At 44.8% G+C, this 21,402-nt stretch overlaps 1 protein-coding gene across 2 annotated transcripts in view; it reads right to left on the bottom strand.

Annotated features, from left to right (window-relative positions):
• Positions 1 to 21,402, bottom strand: part of Dapp1 (dual adaptor of phosphotyrosine and 3-phosphoinositides 1) — a 49,669-nt gene that overhangs the window by 16,728 nt on the left and 11,539 nt on the right. For both annotated transcript variants that reach the window (XM_005081963.4, XM_040751741.1), the window contains exons 2-4: positions 17,060 to 17,182; positions 12,490 to 12,623; positions 1,677 to 1,807 (exon numbers count right to left, since the gene is read on the bottom strand). In XM_005081963.4, coding sequence (XP_005082020.1) covers positions 1,677 to 1,807; positions 12,490 to 12,623; positions 17,060 to 17,182 — 388 coding nt within the window. The remainder of the gene's footprint in view (positions 1 to 1,676; positions 1,808 to 12,489; positions 12,624 to 17,059; positions 17,183 to 21,402) is intronic.

Below are 21,402 nucleotides of genomic sequence, written 5' to 3'. Positions count from 1 at the left end.
GGCCCCTGTGTATATGCTGCATGTGTGTGCGCTACGGCATGTAGATGGAGGTCAAAGGGCAAGCTTGAGTGTCTTCACCTTCCACCTGAGAGACATACACCAGGGTAGACTTGAAGCTTCCAGAGCTCTCTGCCTCCACCTGCCATGTTCTCACGGGGGATAAGGCCATGTGCGTTACTGAGTCTTGCTTTTACGTGGCCCGTGGAGATCTTAACCCAGGTCCTCGGTTTGTGTGGCTAGTGCTTGACCCCCTGAGTCATACCCAAGCATTCTTCCCCTTTTATTGGCACAGCATCTTGCTACACAGCCCTGGCTAGCCTCAAATTTAACCTCCCCGCTGTTGGAATTACCAGATCACACCATCACGCCCAGCCAGCGTAGTTGGCGTCAGAATGGAAAAAGAAATATCACTTTGGAGATCGGAAGGCCTCGTCTGTTTTGATGTGGCTGGAGGATGAGTGGCTACAAGTGACTGTTTCTCAGGAGCGGAACTGACTCTTGGTGTTTGACTTGGGCATTGCCATTTTTATCATCTGCCAAAATGGAGATTTCTCCTACTTGAAGTACTCAGCCTGCTAGGCAGAGACAGTAAGAAGAGCTGTGGCACTGGGGAACGGAGCGTATAGGAGGAACCTACAGCTGTGGCTCAACAAGAAGCGATTCTGTAACACTCATACAAGAGGGGGCTCGTGTTGCAAAGAAGTCTGAATACTTTCTCTCTGCAGGTGCCAGTCAGTGATGCTTGAAAATTGGGAAAATAGCACCCCAAAGTTTTGTTTTCTTTTTTGGTATTTCAAGACAGGGTTTCTCTATGTAGTCCCTGCCTTCCTGGAACTCACTCTGAAGACCAGACTGACCTTGAACTCAGAATCTGCCTACCTCTGCCTCCCGAGTGCTGGGTTTAAAGGCATGCACCACTATGCCCAGTTCCACTCCAAGTTTTGTGGTGAAGCTGGAGAAGGCTTTTTTCTTTTTTCAAGGATGGTTGAAATGCAAAGGAAATTGTTTTTCTAAGTCTTAAGCAGCTTGTCAAAGAAAGACTGCTTAGTCTACTCAGTGAGCAATTTTCTCATCTACTCCACCATGAACCTAGTTGGCTATTTAAAGAGAGACATTCCAGTGACATTTTCCAAGTTTTTAAATCCTATCACTAAGGCATGCCCCTGCACCCCGTGTATGTGTGTGTGTGTGTGTGTGTGTGCACGTGCGCGCGTGTGCATGCTCACAAGCGCTCCTGATGATGGAGTCCAGGACCTCACAGCACCAGGCAAGCACTGAAACACTGAGCTACCCTCAGCTAAAGAGTTTGTGGGTTGTTTTTTTACTTGTTTTGTTTTGTCTTTAATTTTCCTTGGACCAGATGAACTAAATTATAGCCTTCAAATACTATATTACTTTCCAAGTTTTATACTCCCTCTAGAATACATTGTTGTGTTGTTTGTTTGCTGGCTTTTCAAGACAGGACAGGATGCAACAAGACAGCTTTGGCTGACAAGGAACCCTGTATTTAGCCCGGGGTTGAACTCAAAGCAACTCTCAAGTTCAGAGTTTCAAGAGTTGGGATTACAAGCATTTGCCACTCAGTTGGCTTCAAGATGGAAGGTTCATATGAGTGCATGAACTTTAGTTCTTTCCACATTTGATGACATTCCGTGGAAAGCATGGTGGGCACTTACAGAAGGTGCAGTGGGCACGAGGTCATTTTCTGTTCTTCCTGTCTGCATTGCTGTGTGGACCCGGACTGATTCATAAATGGAAGGTTCTTCTACTTGTCTTGGATAGGGATGTTTCAAAACAATCAGAGTCCCTGAATGAAAACAGAAATACACATATATACATATAATTCAGTATGACTGGCTAGATTGTAAAGTCTATTTATCGATTGACTGATGGATTGATTGTGGTGTGTGTGTGTGTGTTATATGTGGAGTGTAGAGGACAGCTTTTGGAGTCGGTTTTCTTCTTCCACCGTGGGGTAAAATTCAGGTTACCAAGCTTGTGAAGCAAGTGCTCTTCCCAGCTGAGCCGTCTGACTCCCCCCATTGTTATACACATGTGCTTACTCATCTTCTTAGCATTTGGAGAGCACCAACTTCACACAAGGCACACAGCTTGGATGCAGAGATATAGACATGATTTAGATGAGTAATCAATAAAGTCATTTAAATGAACAGGGTGATGAGATCCGTAGGGTAATGTGGACAAATTAGAGTATTCAGAAAGGCTTTCGCAACAAGTTTGGCAATTGACCTAGACTTAAGCAATAACCAGAAAATTTGCAAGTGGGCTGTAACAGAGCCACGAAGACAAACCAGAAAGCACAGGGCTCAGGGAGGGTCTATGCCGCTGCCCTTACTGCATAGCAGCACTGAAACAGATATAACAAATCAGTGGGCCTCAAAACTGTGGCCTCCCAACCCTCTCCATTACCTCCAAGCACCCCAAAGAAGCCTAGGACTTGGGTGAGTATGGCCTGAGCAGACCAGACGGAAGCTTGTCTGTAACTGTTTCCACTTCCCATCTAGAAGAGGGGGCCAGGCAGAGAGGGAATCAGCCCAGACAAGTAGGCCCTGGGAACATCATTCGGAGACTCAAAGAACTTCTGACTCAGCATCCTGACATTTCCCATTCCGTGAACTTCCCTTACAGATCAGTCAATCAGAAACTAGAAACTTTGACTACAAAGAAAGCCGAAGTCTTTTTCCTTTTCTCTATTGCAATGGCTTCTTGCTAATTTTCTGGGATGGGGTTGCTAAAGATCACACCCAGGGTCTTGGATGAGCTAGGCAAGAGCTCTACCACTGAGCTCTACCCCCAGCCTCCTCCTTGCTTTTTATTTTAAGAGGTCTTTCCTTCCTTCCTTCCTTCCTTCCTTCCTTCCTCCCTTCCTTCCTTCCTTTCTTTCCTTTTTTTGTATTTTGATACAGGGTTCCTCTGTATTGCTTTGGAGCCTGTCCTGGAACTCACAGATCCTCCTGCCTCTGCCTCCCGAGGGCTGGGATTAAAGGCGTGCACCACCACGGCTGGAGAAGTCTTCTCTATAGCAGCTCTATTCAGGAAATAAGTAATTCAATCATTAGGTCGTTTGCTCTACTCTGTGTCAAATGCTTGTGTTGGCCATGGGGCTGCCACAGCAGACATGGGGTATCTGCTTTTACTATTACAGTCAAGATCCAGGGACCAGAGAGAAACACAAGGTCAATGCATTTCTGGTGTAAGATGCATTATGAGGAAATGAATAAAGAAGGGCAGAAGATAGACGCTGGGGAGGAGTGACAGTGTCCATAGAAGGCCATCTTTGAAAAGAAGAATCGAAGATACTATAGAAAGGATTGACACAAATTGGGGGCAAAAGAGGAACAAATAATGATAGAAAATACCTCCTTGGTGGTGCAAAAGCCTAGAATATCAATGATAACTGTACCCTCCAAAACACTGTACGGCGCTTATATGATTTACACATGACTTATACAGTGCTTATACATGACTGGCTGTCAAGTCAGATACCCTGGCTGCCAGAAACGTGGTAGGGGAGGGGAGTGGGGAGAGGAGTGGGGGTAGGGAGTGGGTAGCAAAGACAAAAGAGGGGGTCTCTGATGCAGCCTTAGAGAAGAACAGGGCCGGGCCCTCCTGTGTATCCATTCCCATCAGCCGCACCGGGCTCATGACAAACGGTTTGGCAGTCATCAGGGGACACAGTCCCGCTCTTGCACACTGCTGGCGCTTTTTGTTTTCTTCTTTTTCAATCACCGTGACCCTTTCTGAGAATCCATCAGTCATATGTGGGGCAGCAGTCTGAGTGAAAGCATGACATCTAAGTCAAGAGCAGCCTGTGAGCAGGCTCAGGGGCTATGTGAACACTGCCCAGTCTGTAGACACTGGGTGGGCTGGAGGGGGAGGGCCACGCGAACGCTGCTCAGTCTGTAGATGCTGGGTGAGCTCAGGGCTGGTGTCCTACCACCAAGAAACACCCCCACCAATAGTCCAGGCAGCCTCTCGGGCACTGTGGAAAGATCCCTGGTCCCATAGTCGATGCCAGGCCTCACTGGCCCTCCCCTGTGCCGCTGTCCGGTTGTGCCGCTGTACCTGCCGGCCTGAAGCTGCACTTATCTGCTTTCGTTCTTCCTCTAACTAGTGCAAACAGCCAAACTTCCTTCACAGGGCTGAGCTGTGCACTAGATAAAGGGTGTTTGCAGAAAGATTATAAAACAGATAATATTCTTTGATAAAGAACATTTAAAAGTCCTTAAATGGAACTCTAATGGCTAAATTTTTGAGAACTTTTTTAAAGGCTTTATTTGTGTGTGTCAGTATTTGTCTGCGTGTGCATGCTGGTGTCTGCAGAGGTCAGAGTGTGTCAGATCTCCTGGAGTTGGAGTTACAGGCACCTCAGCTCCCTGATTTGGGTGCTTGGAATCAAACTCTGGCCCTTGGCAAGGAGAGCAAGCGCTTTGAACTGCTGGGCCCTCTCTCTCTAGTCCCACACTGTAAGTCCTCTTACATTACTCACTCACCCCTCCCCTCTCCCCCATCTTTCTCTCCCCCTCCATGTGCGTGCAAGCTCTAGAGTGAGTGAGTGCATGTATGCGCGCGCGCGCGTGTGTGTGTGTGTGTGTGTGTGTGTACACTAATTGGATTCATTTCACTTGGCTCCTCTTCTGGAAGAAGAAGGCTCAGCAACTTCAGTATATCTGACTGCTGTTTCCTGCTTCACAAACATGGCTGGAAGTCCATTTTTGAGAAGAGCAGAGCTAGGCCCCTGCAGACATGACCATCACTGACAGCCCTGACTGGCTGTGACTGCTGAGCTGTGTCCCTTTGCTCTCCTGTTCAGCTGTCCTGGCCTTCTGGGTGAATGTACCAAAACACCCCCCCTACCCCCCCACCCCCGTACGCCAGTGTTTTCAAATTTAGCCAGCTACAGATGCACAACTCATGACTTCCATCCAAAGCTCAAGCTTTAGGTTGGTGAATTTAGACAAAGGAAGCACAGAACTTGGTTAGGAGAGTCAGATTAAAAAGCAATGGGGAGGAGGGTGGGTGTGGAGAGGTGGGGGGATGGGCATGGCAGAGAACACAGAGGGAAGCAGATCAGAAACTGCCTGCCCTGGCTACTTGGTTCCAAGTTTCACTTCAGTTTCTGAACTTCATGAAGGTTGTTTCCTGCCGCAGACATGAAGCGTGGCTTCAGGCATGTTCAGCAGAGGTACAGTTCTCAGATGATCAGAGTTGGACCAACATAGGCATTCTACATTGATGGACTGACAGACAGCATGTGTGACATCTATAGCTCCATACCCAACACCAGGATTGTGCTAAGGGACTCCTCTAGCTGAAACTCTAGATGTACTGTAGACAAAACTCAGAAAAAGACAGGAATGGCCTCAGGCCTCGGGTGTTGATTTGAAAACAGAATGTAGAAACTTTTATTTCCATATTTATTTTATGCACTAAAGTTAGCTTGTTAGACCTCCCAGCTGGACCATAAAGTGTTTGAGATCAAGAATGGTTTTTGAGGGACCTGGAGCAATGACTCAGTGGTTAAGAGCACTTGTTGCTCTTGCAGAGGACCTGGGTTCAGTTCCCAGAACATACATGGCGCCTCATAATCATCTGTAACTCTAGTTCCAAAGGATCTGATCTCTGTGAACATTAGGCACACTTGTGGTATAGGCGCACATGAAGGCAAAAATCTCATACATAGAAAATAAATGATACTTAACTCACCTCTCTATTTTATCAGTGGCTAACAGTGTCCATCTGGTGACTGACACTCAATCCATGCTTACTAAATTAAATATGAGATATTAGTCACCCATGTTTTGTTTCTACTGCTCTGGGTTTCAGAAAATAGCTTTGCAATGTGTTCTTCTGTCCCTGCCAGTAAGGTGCGGCCTTTTAGGGGTGGGGTCTTAAATGAATAGTCCAGTTCTTCTTCTTGTCTGCCTCGGTGTTTGCTTGACATACTGTAGCCAACATTCATTTACAACCATAGCAGCTTTACTGTCCCATGGTTAGCCTCCCAGGGAGAAACACACTAAGAAAAGGGAAGTAGACTAGTCAGCTAGACAAGAAGATTCCATTCAAATGTCTAAGCCAAGTCAGGTCACTTATTCTGGAGTGCTCCCTTGAATCTACCACACATATGAGTACACCAGGACTTAAGACTGAGGAGACATTACAAACATTTGACGGCCACATCTGCCATTAATTGTTTCATGCTATATCAAAGAGCTCACAGATCCTGCCTTGAGTCTGACAGAATTTAATGACCACCAAGGCATTTAGTAAAGGAGTCATAATGGTGAACGTTTGTAATGTGAAAATTAAAAGATCTAGAGACTGATATCGGGGGTTCAAGCTTCAAGCTGAAGATCAGAGAAGCAAGGCAACCAAGCCAGTAGCTCTTACCTCTACCTCAGGCTGAAAGGGCTGATCCTGTCTCCATGAGCTCTCACCAAGCCTCAGACTACTGCCTATCCTCAAGGTGGCTGGAGAATGAATGCCTTCCTATCCTCAATGTGGCTGGAGAAAGAATGCCAACCCTGAGACCCTGTTCCTGTCATAAATACCTCTCATGAGGATTAAAGGTGTGTGATCTTTGTGTAAGATGTTTCTCTTCAGGACTGAATCAATTTTGTGTGGTCAGTGTGGCCTTGAACTAACAAGAGATTCATCTACCTCTTAATCCTGAGTTCTGGGATTAAAGGTGTGTACCATCACTGCCCAGCTTCTATAGCTAACTAGTATGGTTGCTTTGCTATTTTGATCTCCAGTGGCTTTAATAAATCATAAAACATATATACCACAAACACCTGTGTCACGAATCATCCTAAGCATCTTTCACATCTGAAGCCATTCTGTCTTCACAAGGAGGCAGCAAAGTATGAACTGTTACCACAAGCTTGATATTAGATGATGATGAAACCAAAGCCTGAAGCTCGTAGAGGTAGCATAATGTACCTGAGGACCCTGGGTTGGCGAGTGATCGAAGCTATCGTGGAATGCAGAATTTGTGGGTCTGCTCATCATACTACAGTTATGCCCAACCTCAGGTGTCGTTGCCATGGGAACCTCTGCTACATGCAAATTCCTCTCCGTTGTGGGCAAGAGTTCAAATGTATAGATCAAGATTTGAAGATTTTTTTTCTCACCAGGTCTGTTTGTTCATTTGTAAAGGAGAAATTAAAAGGCCCCAAAATCCCTTCCATTTTGGTCCCAAGATCCCTTCCATTTCTAACTGTCTAGAAAGCAATTCAAACACATGGGTCCCACAGTGGAGGAAGATGATGAGAAGCTTTGTAACCATTCCCTTGAAGGACATTGTTCCCAGTTCCTCTCATTCTTGTTTCCCATTGTCCTCTCCAGGGCTCCTTCACTCATCTTTCCATTTGTATTTGCCTTACTTAGTTACTCAGGCAGTTTGATGTCCTTTCTCAAAAGATATACAGTCAGGCCTGCCATCTGAGGATGCTTTCCGGGTAGCTTTTCTATGCTAAGATTTTATTCTCTAATGCAAGTTTGGAGGAGATGGCCAGTGAGATGGTTCAATGGGCAAAGGTGCTCCATGATAAACCTGATGACCTGAGTTTCATTCTGGGCCCCAGCTGATGGAGAGGGAGAACGGACCCCAGAAAGATCTCCCCTGACTTCCACGTGTGCATTGAAAAAACAAACAAACAAACAAACAAACAAACAAGTAAATATTAAAGTAGATGTGATACAAATACTAAAGCCTCTCTCAAATGGCATTTCACCTAAATACAGGCCAAATAGCCATAACAGAGAAGGTGGAAGTTGAAACCGATCCACCTTCTTTAGAATAATAGGTCTCCACCATGTAGCAAGTCTGGAAAGTACCTGTTCCTTCTGATGCTTAGCTTGGATTTCAGTGTCAGCTCTGAGCTTCTAGTAACTTAAAACCTCTGTTTCTTTATTTCCTCATTTGAAAATGAGGTCACTGCATGTGTTCTTGTGGGCAGCTGGGAAGATTAAATAATTTGATACGTGTGAAAACCCCTGAGCCGAATACCTGGAACCTGCTAAGTACTCCTCCCTGTGAGTTCACACCCCCTAACCTTCTTCATTGCAAACACACCTCACTCACTAACTGAAAAACATTAATGTCTGGCCAGCATGAATGGAGGAAGTGATGGCTAGCTGTGATTTGGCACAATTCCAAGTTGTCCATCAAGTTGCTTCTAGAAACAGCACACACAGTTCTTAAACTCTTACCTGAGGAAGACAACTATTGCCGCAAGCGAATAATGACAGCTGTGACTTTTACCAAAAGCCCGGGCATCCCCACATCAAAGCAAAAGTCAGAAGTGGAAATTTGACATTTGGGAAAGAACCCTATGCTCAACACTGCACCATTTGGAGAAGTCACAAACAGAGACCCAACTTGGAGCATTGTGCGTGTTTTCCTGTGTGGATTAGGTGACTAAAGGGACTTGAGCTATTAAAAGCAAACAAATTTTCATGACAGTTTTCACTGGAAGCTATTTAAATATGAGAAAAGGCCATTTTTTTTGTTTTCTAACACTTGGATACGTCAATATAAATATAAACACTGTCTACATTTTCATGACTGTGCTCATGAAACTTAGCTAATTAGAGGAACACTTAGTAAAAATTAACTATACTAAGACCGTTTCTCAAATACCCAAGTCTACTGAGTGCTGTTTAAAAGAACTATGCTTTTTGAATATCATCCATGACAAAAGAAAGGCAGATTCTGGATTTAGTCACCATCAGGCACCACCAGGAGCCAAGGCATAAATGAACAAGAAGAAAAGGACTATTTTTAGAAGGTGGCGTCCTGTTTTCCATTCAGTATTCCTCGTGGTGACAACAGTGACTGTGACTTTTGCAGCACTTCTGGGCTTAGCAGTCATCGTGACTTCAGGGTGCTATCTTGTTCTCCGGAAGCCTATTACTCCCACAGTGGGCAGATTAGAACACTCGAATGTCATGAGTTTTGTCCCTTGGACAAGCCTTAGTGGCTTTGCCTTCATCTGGTGGGGACAGATAAGCAAGGAGAATGAGTGTATTCTAACTCAGTGTTCACATCCATCAGCTGAATCAAGCCCCAAAGGCAGCAAATTGTTTATCAGATAATGGATAGGAAAGAGGATAGCCAGTGGACAGGATAGCAACCTTAGTTTCCAAAAATAAGTAAAACTAGGGAGCATGGCAATAATGGACAGAAAATTTTAACTTTGGAGAATCACTCTATTAATCCTGGCACATTAATCACCCCTCCCCCTTTATAGCCAGTGTCTTGTTATTCAGTCCAGGCTACCCTCTACCTTGCTTCGTAGCCCAGGCTCACCTTGAACTTGTAATCCTCTTGGCTTAGCCTCTCAAGTGCTAGAACTGCAAGTGTTACTACACGTGGCCACGGGATTTCTTTAGTCAGGACGGCGTGTTTATAGGGAGGTTGTATATTGCTCCAAATGCGGTGTGAGGGTCATACTGCGGTGGGAAGAGTCACTCAAAATACACCACACTCACTTCTGTCTTAGCCTGCCTTGAAATCTGCCCGCAGGCAGGATGTGCAACGGAGAAGAGAAGGTGGGCAGACAATGATAACGGTTTTGACAGCTACAGGATTCCTCATAAACATCCACTACTTCATGGACTCATTTACTCACACACCTACACTGACAGCAAATATGGGGGGATAACAAAAGAGGTAGTCAAAATGAAGTCACGATGACTGCTAAGCCCAGAAGTGCTGCAAAAGTCACAGTCACCGCTGTCACCACGAGGAATGAATACTGAATGGAAAACAGGACGCCACCTTCTAAAAATAGTCCTTTTCTTCTTGTTCATTTATGCATTGGCTCCTGGTGGGCCCGCCTGGAATCCCAAGCTCAAAGTCTGCCTGGGCTTCATGGCAAGGCCCACCCTCAAAACCTGAAACAGAAGAGCACCTGATGTTAGCTCTGAGTGATGAGGAAACTCCAGGATAACTTCCTTGTGGTTTGAAAAGGGCACAGAAGGGCTTTAAGACACTTTCCTCTATTTCAAGAGACCAAGCCTTGAATAAAATCCAGTGTGGAGTTAAACATAACCAGGAAACAAATCTGCAGGGCAGGGATTAGAGAAATCGAAATGCTTGCTCAGGTCAAGACAGCAGTGGATGAGAATTCCCACGTGCGTTTGTTGATGAGAACAGTGCTGGCTAAAGATGGAAGTCCTCTTCGGGGCTGACCCAAAGGGTTCCCGTCAGGAAAGAGAGATTTAAAGCTTAAGGTTCAAGTTCAGAATATTCTGCCACAGACCTGGTATTTTCAGTTCAAAGAGATGCAACTGTTGTGTGGCTTTCATCTGTGCTAGACACTGACTCATCCTAGGGTCGGTCCCAGAGACACTAAAGCAAAAGCAGAAACCTGTGATAGCAACACTCCCCCGCCCCCGCCCCCTCCCCAACACTGTCGAGCACAAAGACCACTGGGGAGTTTACTGAGAAACTGATAGGGACAAATTCTTGGTGACTGGCTGCGTTACTAAGTTTCCCACTGTTGACAAATGAAGATTTTTCATCATTTAGAGTAAATAAAGCTGGAATTCTAAACCATAAATTCAGGAGCGGGGCCCCTTCTACTTACTTGCTTTATAGCTTATAGACAAACACATTAGATAATTCGCGTGCCAGCACACTGTGTGCATGAGTGCGGAGAAAGTCCTTGAAAGGCCATGTCTTAAGGGCGTGGCCCTCTGCTTGGCCTTATGGGAAGGTGGAACCGGTGTGAGAAAGTGGTGTGCCCTTGAAGGAGATAATAAATGGGACGCAGCCACTTGTTTCCTGGTCATGAGCGGAGTGGTTCTCCCTGCTGTGTCTTCCCATCATGACAATAGAATAACGGACCAAAACCTCTGAAGCCATCAGACAAAATAAAACTTTCCTACTTACACGTCCATTTAGTTCTGGTGTAAATATTTGTTACACCAATGGAATGATGTCTGACAAAATGGCTTTCTCTATATATTTTTATCCCAATTTGTCTAACTACTGAAATGGGAAATTTTGAGTCCTTCCAAGTCATACGGAAGTGCAGTCCTAAAACTTTGTAAGGAATCAGATGTGGGCCTTTATTGTTCATAGGAAATGCTCTCTAAGCAACATTTTCAGTATTGAGCACTTGATCGCTGTGGACATTTCATGTGAAATTTATCTTTGAAAAGGCTTCAGATTAAGTTCTCGGGGTCTCACTACATGCAAAGAAAAAAATGTTTCTAAATATATCAGTTTCACGGCACAGGCACAGTTCCCTCTCAGTGCTCATGCCTAAAATGATGAGGAAAAAACTCTTTCCTGGCTTGTGTTTCGTTTACTGTATGTATTATAAAATAAAACATTCTAAAGATACTGTGTCTCGATCAGGTCTCACTATATAGTGCTGACTGGCCTGGAACTAACTACATGGTTCAGAGTGGCCTCAAACTCACGAAGATCTTCCTGCCTATGTGAGCTGTTAATATTCCATCAATTTATTAGTACGATAATGTGCTTTGTGGAATATATGCAGAATATACCTTGTTTTCACCTAAAGAGGGTGCTGAAATCCAATCTTTACATTTAAACAGTACTTGTTTGTGTGTGTGTGTGTGTGTGTGTGTGTGTGTGTGTATGTATGTGCACCCTTGTTTGTCTGTATGAGCGTCACATGCATGCCCATGTCCACGAGGGTAGAAGAGAGTGTTGGATCCCCTGGAACTGAAGCTTCTACCACTTGTGAGCTGTCTGATGTGGCTTCTTGGAACCCACCCAGGTCCTCCACAAGAACAGCAAGTGCTCTTAACTGCTGAGCTGTCTCTCTAGCCCCTTCATGCACATATTTTTTAATGTTCCATGTGGCACAACAATACAAAAGTTTTTTCTAAATGTGGCAATTTCCCACCATAGGCATAAGACCCAAGAGTAACAAGTATGAAATTCATTGAAATCTATATCATTCTTCTTCTTCCTGAAACAGTATTTTAGAGGTCAAGTGTACAGTTTATACTATGGTTTGAATATAATTTGTCTTCTTCAATCCTAATGTTAGATTTAATTGTCATTATGATATTTAAACAGAAGGACCAGACCAAACTTTTAGAGGTGATTTGGACTTACTCCCAATCATGAAATATCAATCTATTATGTTGTTCCTGGATTAGTGGACTAATGGATTATACCAAGAATAGGTTTGTTATAGATGCTGACTTGAGCCTGGTGTGGCAGTACATGTCTTTAAGTCCAGCTCTTGTGAACCTGAGGCAGAAGGATCACATGTTCCAGGCAAGCTTGGGCTTTGGTGAGGGCTTGGTCTTTAATATATTAATCCCATCTCTCACTATGCAAGTGCTTAGCGCCAGCAGAAGTCACCAGATTGCAAGCAAATTCTCATGCAGAAAGATGAATTGTAATACCCTTCTTAAATAAATCACACATCCCAGGTAGTCGTCTATAGCAACAACAACTGAACAAAGATGGCTTACCTGTCTCACTTCCGATCAAAGGCTGATTTGCAAAATGCTTGACAAAATCCTTTAAAGTTGAATATTCATTGAAGCCGAATTTAAATGAGTACCCAGTGTATGCGACGTGAAAGTGTTTGACAGAGTCTTTGGCTCTGAAAGAAAAGAAAAGTGTTTAATGTTATTTAACAAATGATGATTCTTTTAGAAGGCAAATATAATAGCAATGTGTGAGCATCAACTTCAGCCTGAGATTGTGGAGCACAAAGCCATCAAAATCCATGAGAGTCATGCATTTCTTCTGGCAGAGAATACACTCAGCTTTTCACTCCCCCAGAAGGGAAGAGACTGCTCCCCACCTTCAATTGGACTGACCGCAAAGGCCCTTGAACGTTAATTTCCATAAAGGGCATGAATTCAGGAAGGCAGAGGTGACAGAAATGAGGTGTTTGTCCTTGGCCCTCGCTTGTCTGGGAGTCAGTCAGAAGTCTATCAATTGCATATCCCTAGTATTCTCCTTACCTGTGAGATTGTCTACTGAATAAAATGTCACATTTCTAAGGCTGACATTTTTATATGAAAAGCATTACATAAACTCTCTCCCCCCCCCCCACTTTATTTGTCCCCATTCTATCTTCCTAGCCCCACCTCCCACGTGTCATCCACACCCTGACTTCGGAATCGTTAGAGTCAACTGTCAGGTTTGTGAAGATCCCCAGACCAAGATTCAGCATGTGAAGGCGGGCGCCCCACCAGAACTTAGATTCTACGGGGCTGTCCGTGAATGCTGATGTCAGGGGAGGCTGCTTCAGGACCCCTGTCCAATCCGCTGCTGTTCTAGGAGTTATTTCCACCTCTGCTCCTTACCTCCAATGTCCCTGTCACCTTTCCCTTGGTCTCTGCTGACCCATTGAGTTTTCCTGTGAATTCCACCTTCTCAGCTGTATCACGTGGTAATTCTGGCTTACCCTGAGGGTCATTTTTTTTCTCAGTCACCCAAACACTTAGCCTGCCTTCTTTTGTGCTACTGCTACACTCTACTTCATAGCAAGATTCGGGACTTATGGGTGCTGAGTCTATACTTCTTGCCTACAAGGTCTTTGCATTAAGATGGCTGGTACAGAATGCATGCTTTCAAATATCTATTATTGAGGGAATGAACAAATAAATTGATAAAAAATAATCATACATTTAAACAACTGGCCTATGGATTCTGTCACCTCTGCATCCCCCCACGCGCCTAAGTGTCACCAAATATTTGTAATGAAAACCAATTGTTTATATTTTAATTTTTCAGGAAGATGAAATGCATGCAATCTATTCATAAATAGTTTATGATCAGATGAGTCACACATAGATGAAGCATTAATTGTATCTGTGATCCAATAATTCTACATGTGTATTTGGGATATTTGGGAGAACGATGCAATACGGCACCTAACATGCAGTTTACCTCTCAGACGTGCAACTTCACTGTCAATAAGAGAAAGCAAGACTCTTTTCCCCACTAAAACAGAATTCCACATTGGACTGGTAGTTTTTTATATTCCTATTTGTTTGCTTTCCTTGTGTATGTGTACATATGTTCTCATGTGTGCATAAGCACATGTGGGCACATGTTTGTGGACGTCAGGGGTTAACGTCAAGTGTTATTTCTCATGCATTTTTTGTTTGTTCGTTTTGTTTTTCAAGGAAAGGTTTCTTCAGTAGCTATGGAGCCAGTCCTGGAACTCGCTCTGTAGACCAGGCTGGCTTCCAACTCACAGAGATCCACCTGCCTCTGCCTCCCAAGAGCTGGGATTAAAGGCGTGTGCCACTACAACCCAGCTCTACCCGGATTTTTTGAGGCAAGGTCTTTACTGAACCTGGAGTTCATGGATTCAACAAGGCTGGCTGTGGCCAGTTAGCCCTAAGGACACTTCTGTGTTCTCCTCCCTGGTTCTTGGACTATATAAGCACACACTGACATGCTCAATTTCTTATATGGGAGCTGGGAGTCAAACTCAATTATTCTTTCTTGCACAGACTTAGCTATTACCCTAGACTCTAGTCCTGTTATTTAGAAAATTTACAAATAAAACTTGCCAGGGTAACATCAAAATGTTAGTAGATATACCCTTCCAACTGGGCTGCCTAAAATGTCCCTCATTTTCTACCCGTCTCTCCCTCTCCCCTTTAAATTGGTGAGTAGACTCACTGCTAGGGAGTCAAAGGCGCGGCAGGCAGCGTTCACAGGCGCCCAAACCTAGTCCCATAGAGTGTATCTCCCTGCTCCAGTCATCCAGGTCTAGATGGAGTTGTGAAGAGACTTTGTGGATCATTAAATCGTTGCATTGATTCATCTTAAAATAGGAAGAATCGCCGGGCGGTGGTGGTGCACGCCTTTAATCCCAGCACTCAGGAGGCAGAGGCAGGCGGATCTCTGTGAGTTCGAGGCCAGGCTGGACCAATAGCCTCCAAAACAATACAGAGAAACCCTGTCTCGGAAAAACCAAAAAAAAAAAAAATAGGAAGAATCTCTGTGTGTGCCTGATTTCTTCCCATGAGCTCCATGAAAGAGAATCTCTTTGTCCACAGAAGAGGACATCAGAGCAATATGCTCTGCCCGCTAGGAGGGCAGCAAACGTCCATGCTGCATACATTCATGCAGGCCACATAGCATGAACTCAAGTGGCATCGTCAGTTGACACTGGTCCTTGAATGGCAGCTGGGAGAATAAGGACCCTAGTGCTACCACAGCAAGGAAATGAAAGAAAGGCATGAAAGGAGGAAGTGATGATGAAATACTGAGTCCCAGACAGGAGCCCCAGCTGCGGCGGACATCTGTATTTCAGGCTGGTAGAATTGGAATAGAGAATCCACCCATGCTAGGCCTGGAGTTTCATGCATGCGGGAAGAGTGGTGTGATCAGTTTGTGTTGTTTTAAGCCACTACATTTTCTGGTAATTTGTTTCGTAGCGTAGAAATGAATATTGAAGGTTCCAAGTTTAAAGAGAGGATAAGCAATGCTAATTCTTTGCTATTGAACTCACAGAAGCCTGTCAGCAGTTGTTAGGGGAAATACTTTTTTGTGTGTTTATTTCTATGTGCACATGCATAAATGTTCGCATGCCTACAGGCATACTTGTATGTGCAAATTCATGTGCATGTCTGTGTATGTGCATGTGGAGACCAGAAGTCAGCCTTGGTTATTGTTTCAGACACCAGCTACCTCAGACCTAGAACTCACAAGGCATACTAAGCTGGCTATCCAATAAGCAGTGTCTGTTTCCACAGCAATAGGTCTGATAATACATATTACCATATCTAACCCCCTCTCTCCTTCTCTCCGTCCCTCCCTCTCTCCTTCCCTCCCTCCCTCCCTTCGTTTCTTTTTCAGTTTTGGGGCCCAAACTCAGGTTCTCATGCTTTCAATGAATGCACTTTACCAACTAAGCTACCTCCCAAACCTAGGAAATAATTTCTTATTTTCTTATCTAGTTTTGTTCCCAATCAGAGGGAGGGGGTGGAGAGAGAGACAAGGGGATTAAAAACAAAGCCCCAAACCAAATAAACTGCAATGGCTTCACTGAATGGGAAGGATATATAAACAGCATCCGGGATACAGCTACTGCCATCTACCATCCAGAGAGCTCAAGGAAGCCAGGGTCCCACAGGAAGGGGAGAAGGGAGGACCATTCTGGCTTGAGGGATTGCACTGAAAAGGGAACTTGTGATTTCCTTCAAGGGCTCCTGGATTTGTGGAGATGCTACCACAGTCATACAATGGCCATTATTAGTGGCCCAGGAAAACTTGTAGAACCTTTGCATGCATGTCCAGCCAAAGCTACAAGAACACAAGAAAATTTGCGGCTTTCCAGGTACCAGGGAGGGGCTGAAGGCTACAAGCCAGGTGCAACTTGGAGGAGCTAGATGAACTCACCACTTGGAAAAGTGGAGTCCATAGAAAAAAATTAAAGTTGTACATTATCTTCTTGAGTCTGTGACTATGAAAACTTGTGGTTACAATCATTCTGGCTTTCCCAGGCAAGAAAGGAAAAGCAAAAAGGAGCCCAGTCCAGGAACTCAGATGATAGTGTTGTTTCCAGTGTTGACTGAGCCAAGTCAAACAGTCCACCACTTTGGGTTTCAGGGTCTTCATGTGTCCAGTGATAGGTTAAGATTAAATAATTCCCAGAGTCTCTTTTGCTTTTGACATATTTTTCCTGCTAGTGAATGGAACAAGGAAGGCGTGTGTGTGTGTGTGTGTGTGTGTGTGTGTGTGTGTGTGTGTGTGTGTTCCTGTAAGTGTTAAGTGCTCATGTAGATCTATGAGATCTCATTGAAGCTTGAGTTATGGACTGTTGTGAACTGCCTTACACGGATGCTAGGAGCCTAACTTAGATCATTTCTGAGAGCCCAATGCTCTCAACCATTGAGTCATCTCTCCAGCCCTGGGAAGATTTCTTTACTGTCTGACCATTCAGAGTTTGAAATCCTTATATCTGGTGACTCAATAGGAATCAGGGAGTTTCTGTTGTTTATAGTGTGAGTGCTGTAAACCGAACTAGTGACAGATGGGATGAAATCTACCAAGTCCTTAAGCACCTACCTCACAGAGAGAGAATAGAGTCCAGTCTGCTCATTGCTGTCCCTTAGCAGGTAACTACCATCACGTCCATTGGAGAGAAGAAGCGCCTCAGCCGCATGCCTTGTGAGGTTGCCGTGATACCATCTACAAAGAACAGAACAGTGCTTTCCTTCAGGATGAGCCATGAGTGACCCTTCACTGGAGTCTTCTCTCCAAGATTAACTAGCAATAGTTTCCATCTTAAGGATGCCAGAGGCCAAGCCCTCAGTCCCAGCAGAGGACAAGGTAGCCCCTGGATGAGTGTGAGGGATGGAAGGGACTACTCGTAGCAGTGTGATATAGGCTGATTATGTCCTGACGATCCCACATCATCCTAACCTCCAATTCTTAAGTGTGATATAGGCTGATTATGTCCCACATCATCCTAACCTCCAGTTCTCAAGTGTGATATAGGCTGATTATGTCCCACATCATCCTAACCTCCAGTCCTTAAGTGTGATATAGGCTGATTATGTCCTGACGGTCCCCACATCATCCTAACCTCCAGTCCTTAAGTGTGATATAGGCTGATTATGTCCTGACGATCCCACATCATCCTAACCTCCAGTTCTCAAGTGTGATATAGGCTGATTATGTCCCACATCATCCTAACCTCCAGTTCTTAAGCATGTGACCCTATATGGAGAGAAGCGAAAATGAGGCGAGCAGGTGGGCTCAACCCAGTGTGGTTGGAATCCTCCTGTAAAAAGGGAAAACTGGAGAGATTTCCATACAGGAGAATGCCGTGTGACAAGGATGGCAGCAGAGAGCCAGAGACCTCAAACTCATTCTTCCTCACAGCCTTCCCAAGGAGCCAACCCCAGAGATGCCTCGGTTTTGAATGTCTAGCCCACAAAGCTGTGAAGTAGAGGATTATTCTCTGGCAAAGCACCCAGTTCGTAAGGGAGCCCAGCAAACTAATACTGTTGTTTAAAGCTAAAGTAGCCATACCAGAGGCCTGGGAGACAGTTCGGTGGTTAAGTATTCGTCCCACAAGTGTGAGGCCCAGAGTTTGCCTGTTATTATAGCCTGGGAAGATGGAAAGGGGATCTCCACAGCAAGTTTGCTCACAAGACCAGCCATAGCCACAAGCTCTGGGTTTGATTGAGAGACGCTTTTCAGTGGGTTAGGTGGAAGATTCCCAATATCCGCTAAGCCTCCGCCGCTGCGTGCACTCCTCCCCAACATAAACACGTGTCCACACACGCAAGCAGGCTTGCACACACACACACACACACACACACACACACACACACAGGAAAAGAAAACAAAGTACAAATAAAGCATCTGTCAGAGCATCGACCACGTTCTCTTCCTTCTGCCCCATCACACTTTCCCAAGCGCAGGACGACCCTGCAGTCCACGGTCCTGGGAAACATGAAGCTGGGCCCAAAGAAGCCTGGTGTTTTATAGTGAGCATTGGTCTGTCAAGTCAAACAAACACTGTTTCAAGTTGACGAATATCCGAGGAGCCGGGAAAGTCCCAAGGAGATTCAAATTTATCTTTTCATGCGCCTGTGTTTTTAATTGATCTTTGTGGGTTTAGAAAAGGTAATACATATATGTGGTTAAAAGAGAGAAGGAAAAAAAGCCCTTGTCTTATCCTTGAGCCTTAGTTTCCCCGTTTCTTTCTCCAGGAGACAGTTTACCACACAATGGTGTCTCCTCAGAGATAGCCCGTGAATTTAGCTAGCATTCAATTCTGGCCCTCAGTCGCCACTCCCTAATTCTATACGGATGAGAGCATTCTAGGCCGCGGCTCTGCACCTTGGACCTTTCTCCTAGTGGCAAGTCCTTCACTTGGTCTTTAAGAGACAGGGCACTGTGGCAACTGGGATAGTCACGTTGCCTGGGTCCCAAGCCAGGTGATACCCTCCGCTTGAAGCAAGACCTTAGGCAATCTGTTTCGCCAGTCTGGACCTCAGCTCCGTTATATCCAAAGACAGAGAAACAATAGCTGGACATCATAGGGGAGACATGCTCACGGTCACACCAGTGAAATACGGCAGGACTCAGTAGGTCAGCACTGTCACAAAGCGGTGAGATTCACTCAGCTGTCCCTAGCAAAGTCTCCATTGTGGTTTAATTTTCTTATTCTAATTTGTATCATTTCCATTTACTGCAGGTAATAGAAAGCTAGAGGTGGTTGGCAACTACAGGGACCTCCAGTGCCAAGGTGCTGGTGGCGGTGAGGGAGAGATGGCGGGTCCTGCAGATAATGCCAGCATGATGAGATCAATGGTGTTAAGACGGCATCTGAAGGAACAGCTTTTGGTCAACAGCACAGGCATCCATTGTGATGTGGCTGTGGCACCATGTGTCAGCCTGAGCACTAAGAATAAGCTTGAGATTGTGGAAGGAAGTTTCTGCATACGTCTCCTCAGTCTCCGGTTTCCTAAACCTGCGTTCGCTAATGCCCCCTTCTTCAGCAGAGTCCTCTCACAGATGGAAGCACCTGGAATGTGTCCCCTTCTCTGCATCTCTGTCATCTTCAACGTCTCCTTTTATCACAGGCTTTTGTTTCCTTTATCACCCAGAGCCCTCATCTCCTCTGAATACCTTTTTAGTTTTGCATCTTGAATTCTATCTAAGAGCAAAGTTCTGATGTGCCAAACGGAGCAGCCCCATGTTTTGCCGGTCTTGCTGTGGGGCACACACAAGGTGGCCTGAGCTTGCTCTAGTCTCTTCAGAATTGCATGAGGGATCTCACACAGAGTTGTGTGAAGGGATCTCCCACAGAGCCCGCTGTGGGCAAATGTCCCCATTGTCATTTTTCTCTGTTCCTTTGCAAGACTGGTGCTTTTAGCATGAAGTGCAGTAAGAAACCAGCTGACCAGCGGGCAGCTCGAAGAGAAAACTGCTAGGGAGCATCCGTCTTGGACCCAGGAACACGGGAACGGAGCAAGCAGTGCTGTGAGAAGAAGCCATGCTCTCGCTGGAATCTCTTCTTCAGCAGCTGTGGTTGCTCCAACTGCTTTAGCTTCGTGGTCCCCGGCCAGCAGAAACTTCAGGTTGTCACACATCAAGATGACGAGTCACAGCATCCAGGGAGAAAACCTTATTTTCACATGCTGAGATGCTATCTTCTAGGGCAAAATTTTCCCCCAGTTTCTTAACTTTTTCAAAAGAGAAGAATCCACAGGCTTTAACTAAGATATATGTCACAAATATGCCAGACATTCTTCTAGCTGCTGGTAGCATATGGCTATGCAGCTTACCATAAGGCTTATTGTCCTACTTCAAGTTTTTTGGTCTTTCTCTAAAGAAACAAGAAGCTCAAGAAACTGCTATTGGTAGCAGTGTTTTAGAAGCAATGTGTTATAGCCACCTTTTATCCCTGTGGCTTATACATTTCTGCAGTGGGTCTCAAGGTCAGTGGCAATAACAGAGCATTTATGAATCAGACTGGAACAGAGAATTTGCACTGGGTTTAGAAGAATATCAAAGCCAGCAGTTGACCTTGAAGGAAACAGTGGTATTATCTCTTCCATGATACAGTAGCAAATTAGGAAACACCCACACAGTAAATAGTTTTCATAGCTGCTTCTCAGTGGGGTGCAGGAAATAAACTCAACCACAGAGAGCACAGGCAGGCTGCATCCAGAGACTTTGTCTCCAGTTCTGCCCCTCCCACCTTCATCCCAGCACCTTTCCATGCTAGAATCTTCTAGAATCCTGCTCCAATGTGCTGCAAACACCAAGGTGCTTTTTCTTTTGGAATTACTTTAATTTGTTGGTCTAAGTTTATGTCTCATCTATGCTCTGTCATTTGAAGAACAGACTATAAAACTTTTGAAATAACACACGGCGTGTATCATTGCATTCTCACACACACTTATGTATATGTTAAAAGTACACCCAAGCCATGTGGTGTGAGGCGGGTGAATCTCAGTGATTTCAAGAATAGCATGGCCTACTGAGTGAGTTCCAGGACAGCCAGGGATACACCATGAAAAACTCCCCCCCAAAACAAAATAAAGCATGCTCAATTACAAGAAAAAAATCCTTCTATGTGTTTTTTACTTCAATGTTTTTATGTTTATTTTGAGCAAGTATTTATATAAACTACTAAATTCACTACCAGACCATTAATGAGTTGCCACTGTGGTTTGGAAATGAATGCAGAGCCTTGCTACTCAAAATATGGGCTAGCCACATCTTCAGCACCTGAGATCTTGCTAGAAATATATGTTCTTGTCCCCTAGGCCCCTGACCTGTTGGGGATCAAGCAATTGTTACCCTCTAAGAATTTGAAAAACATGAATATGAAAGACCCTGGATGTTAAGAATTTCCTTTCACTTCTGGAGCCCTAATGGCTTGAGTT

Source organism: Mesocricetus auratus, unplaced genomic scaffold (genome assembly GCF_017639785.1).
Source record: "Mesocricetus auratus isolate SY011 unplaced genomic scaffold, BCM_Maur_2.0 Super-Scaffold_100009, whole genome shotgun sequence".
Classification (NCBI taxonomy): domain Eukaryota; kingdom Metazoa; phylum Chordata; class Mammalia; order Rodentia; family Cricetidae; genus Mesocricetus; species Mesocricetus auratus.
This window is presented reverse-complemented; position numbering and strand designations above follow the sequence as displayed.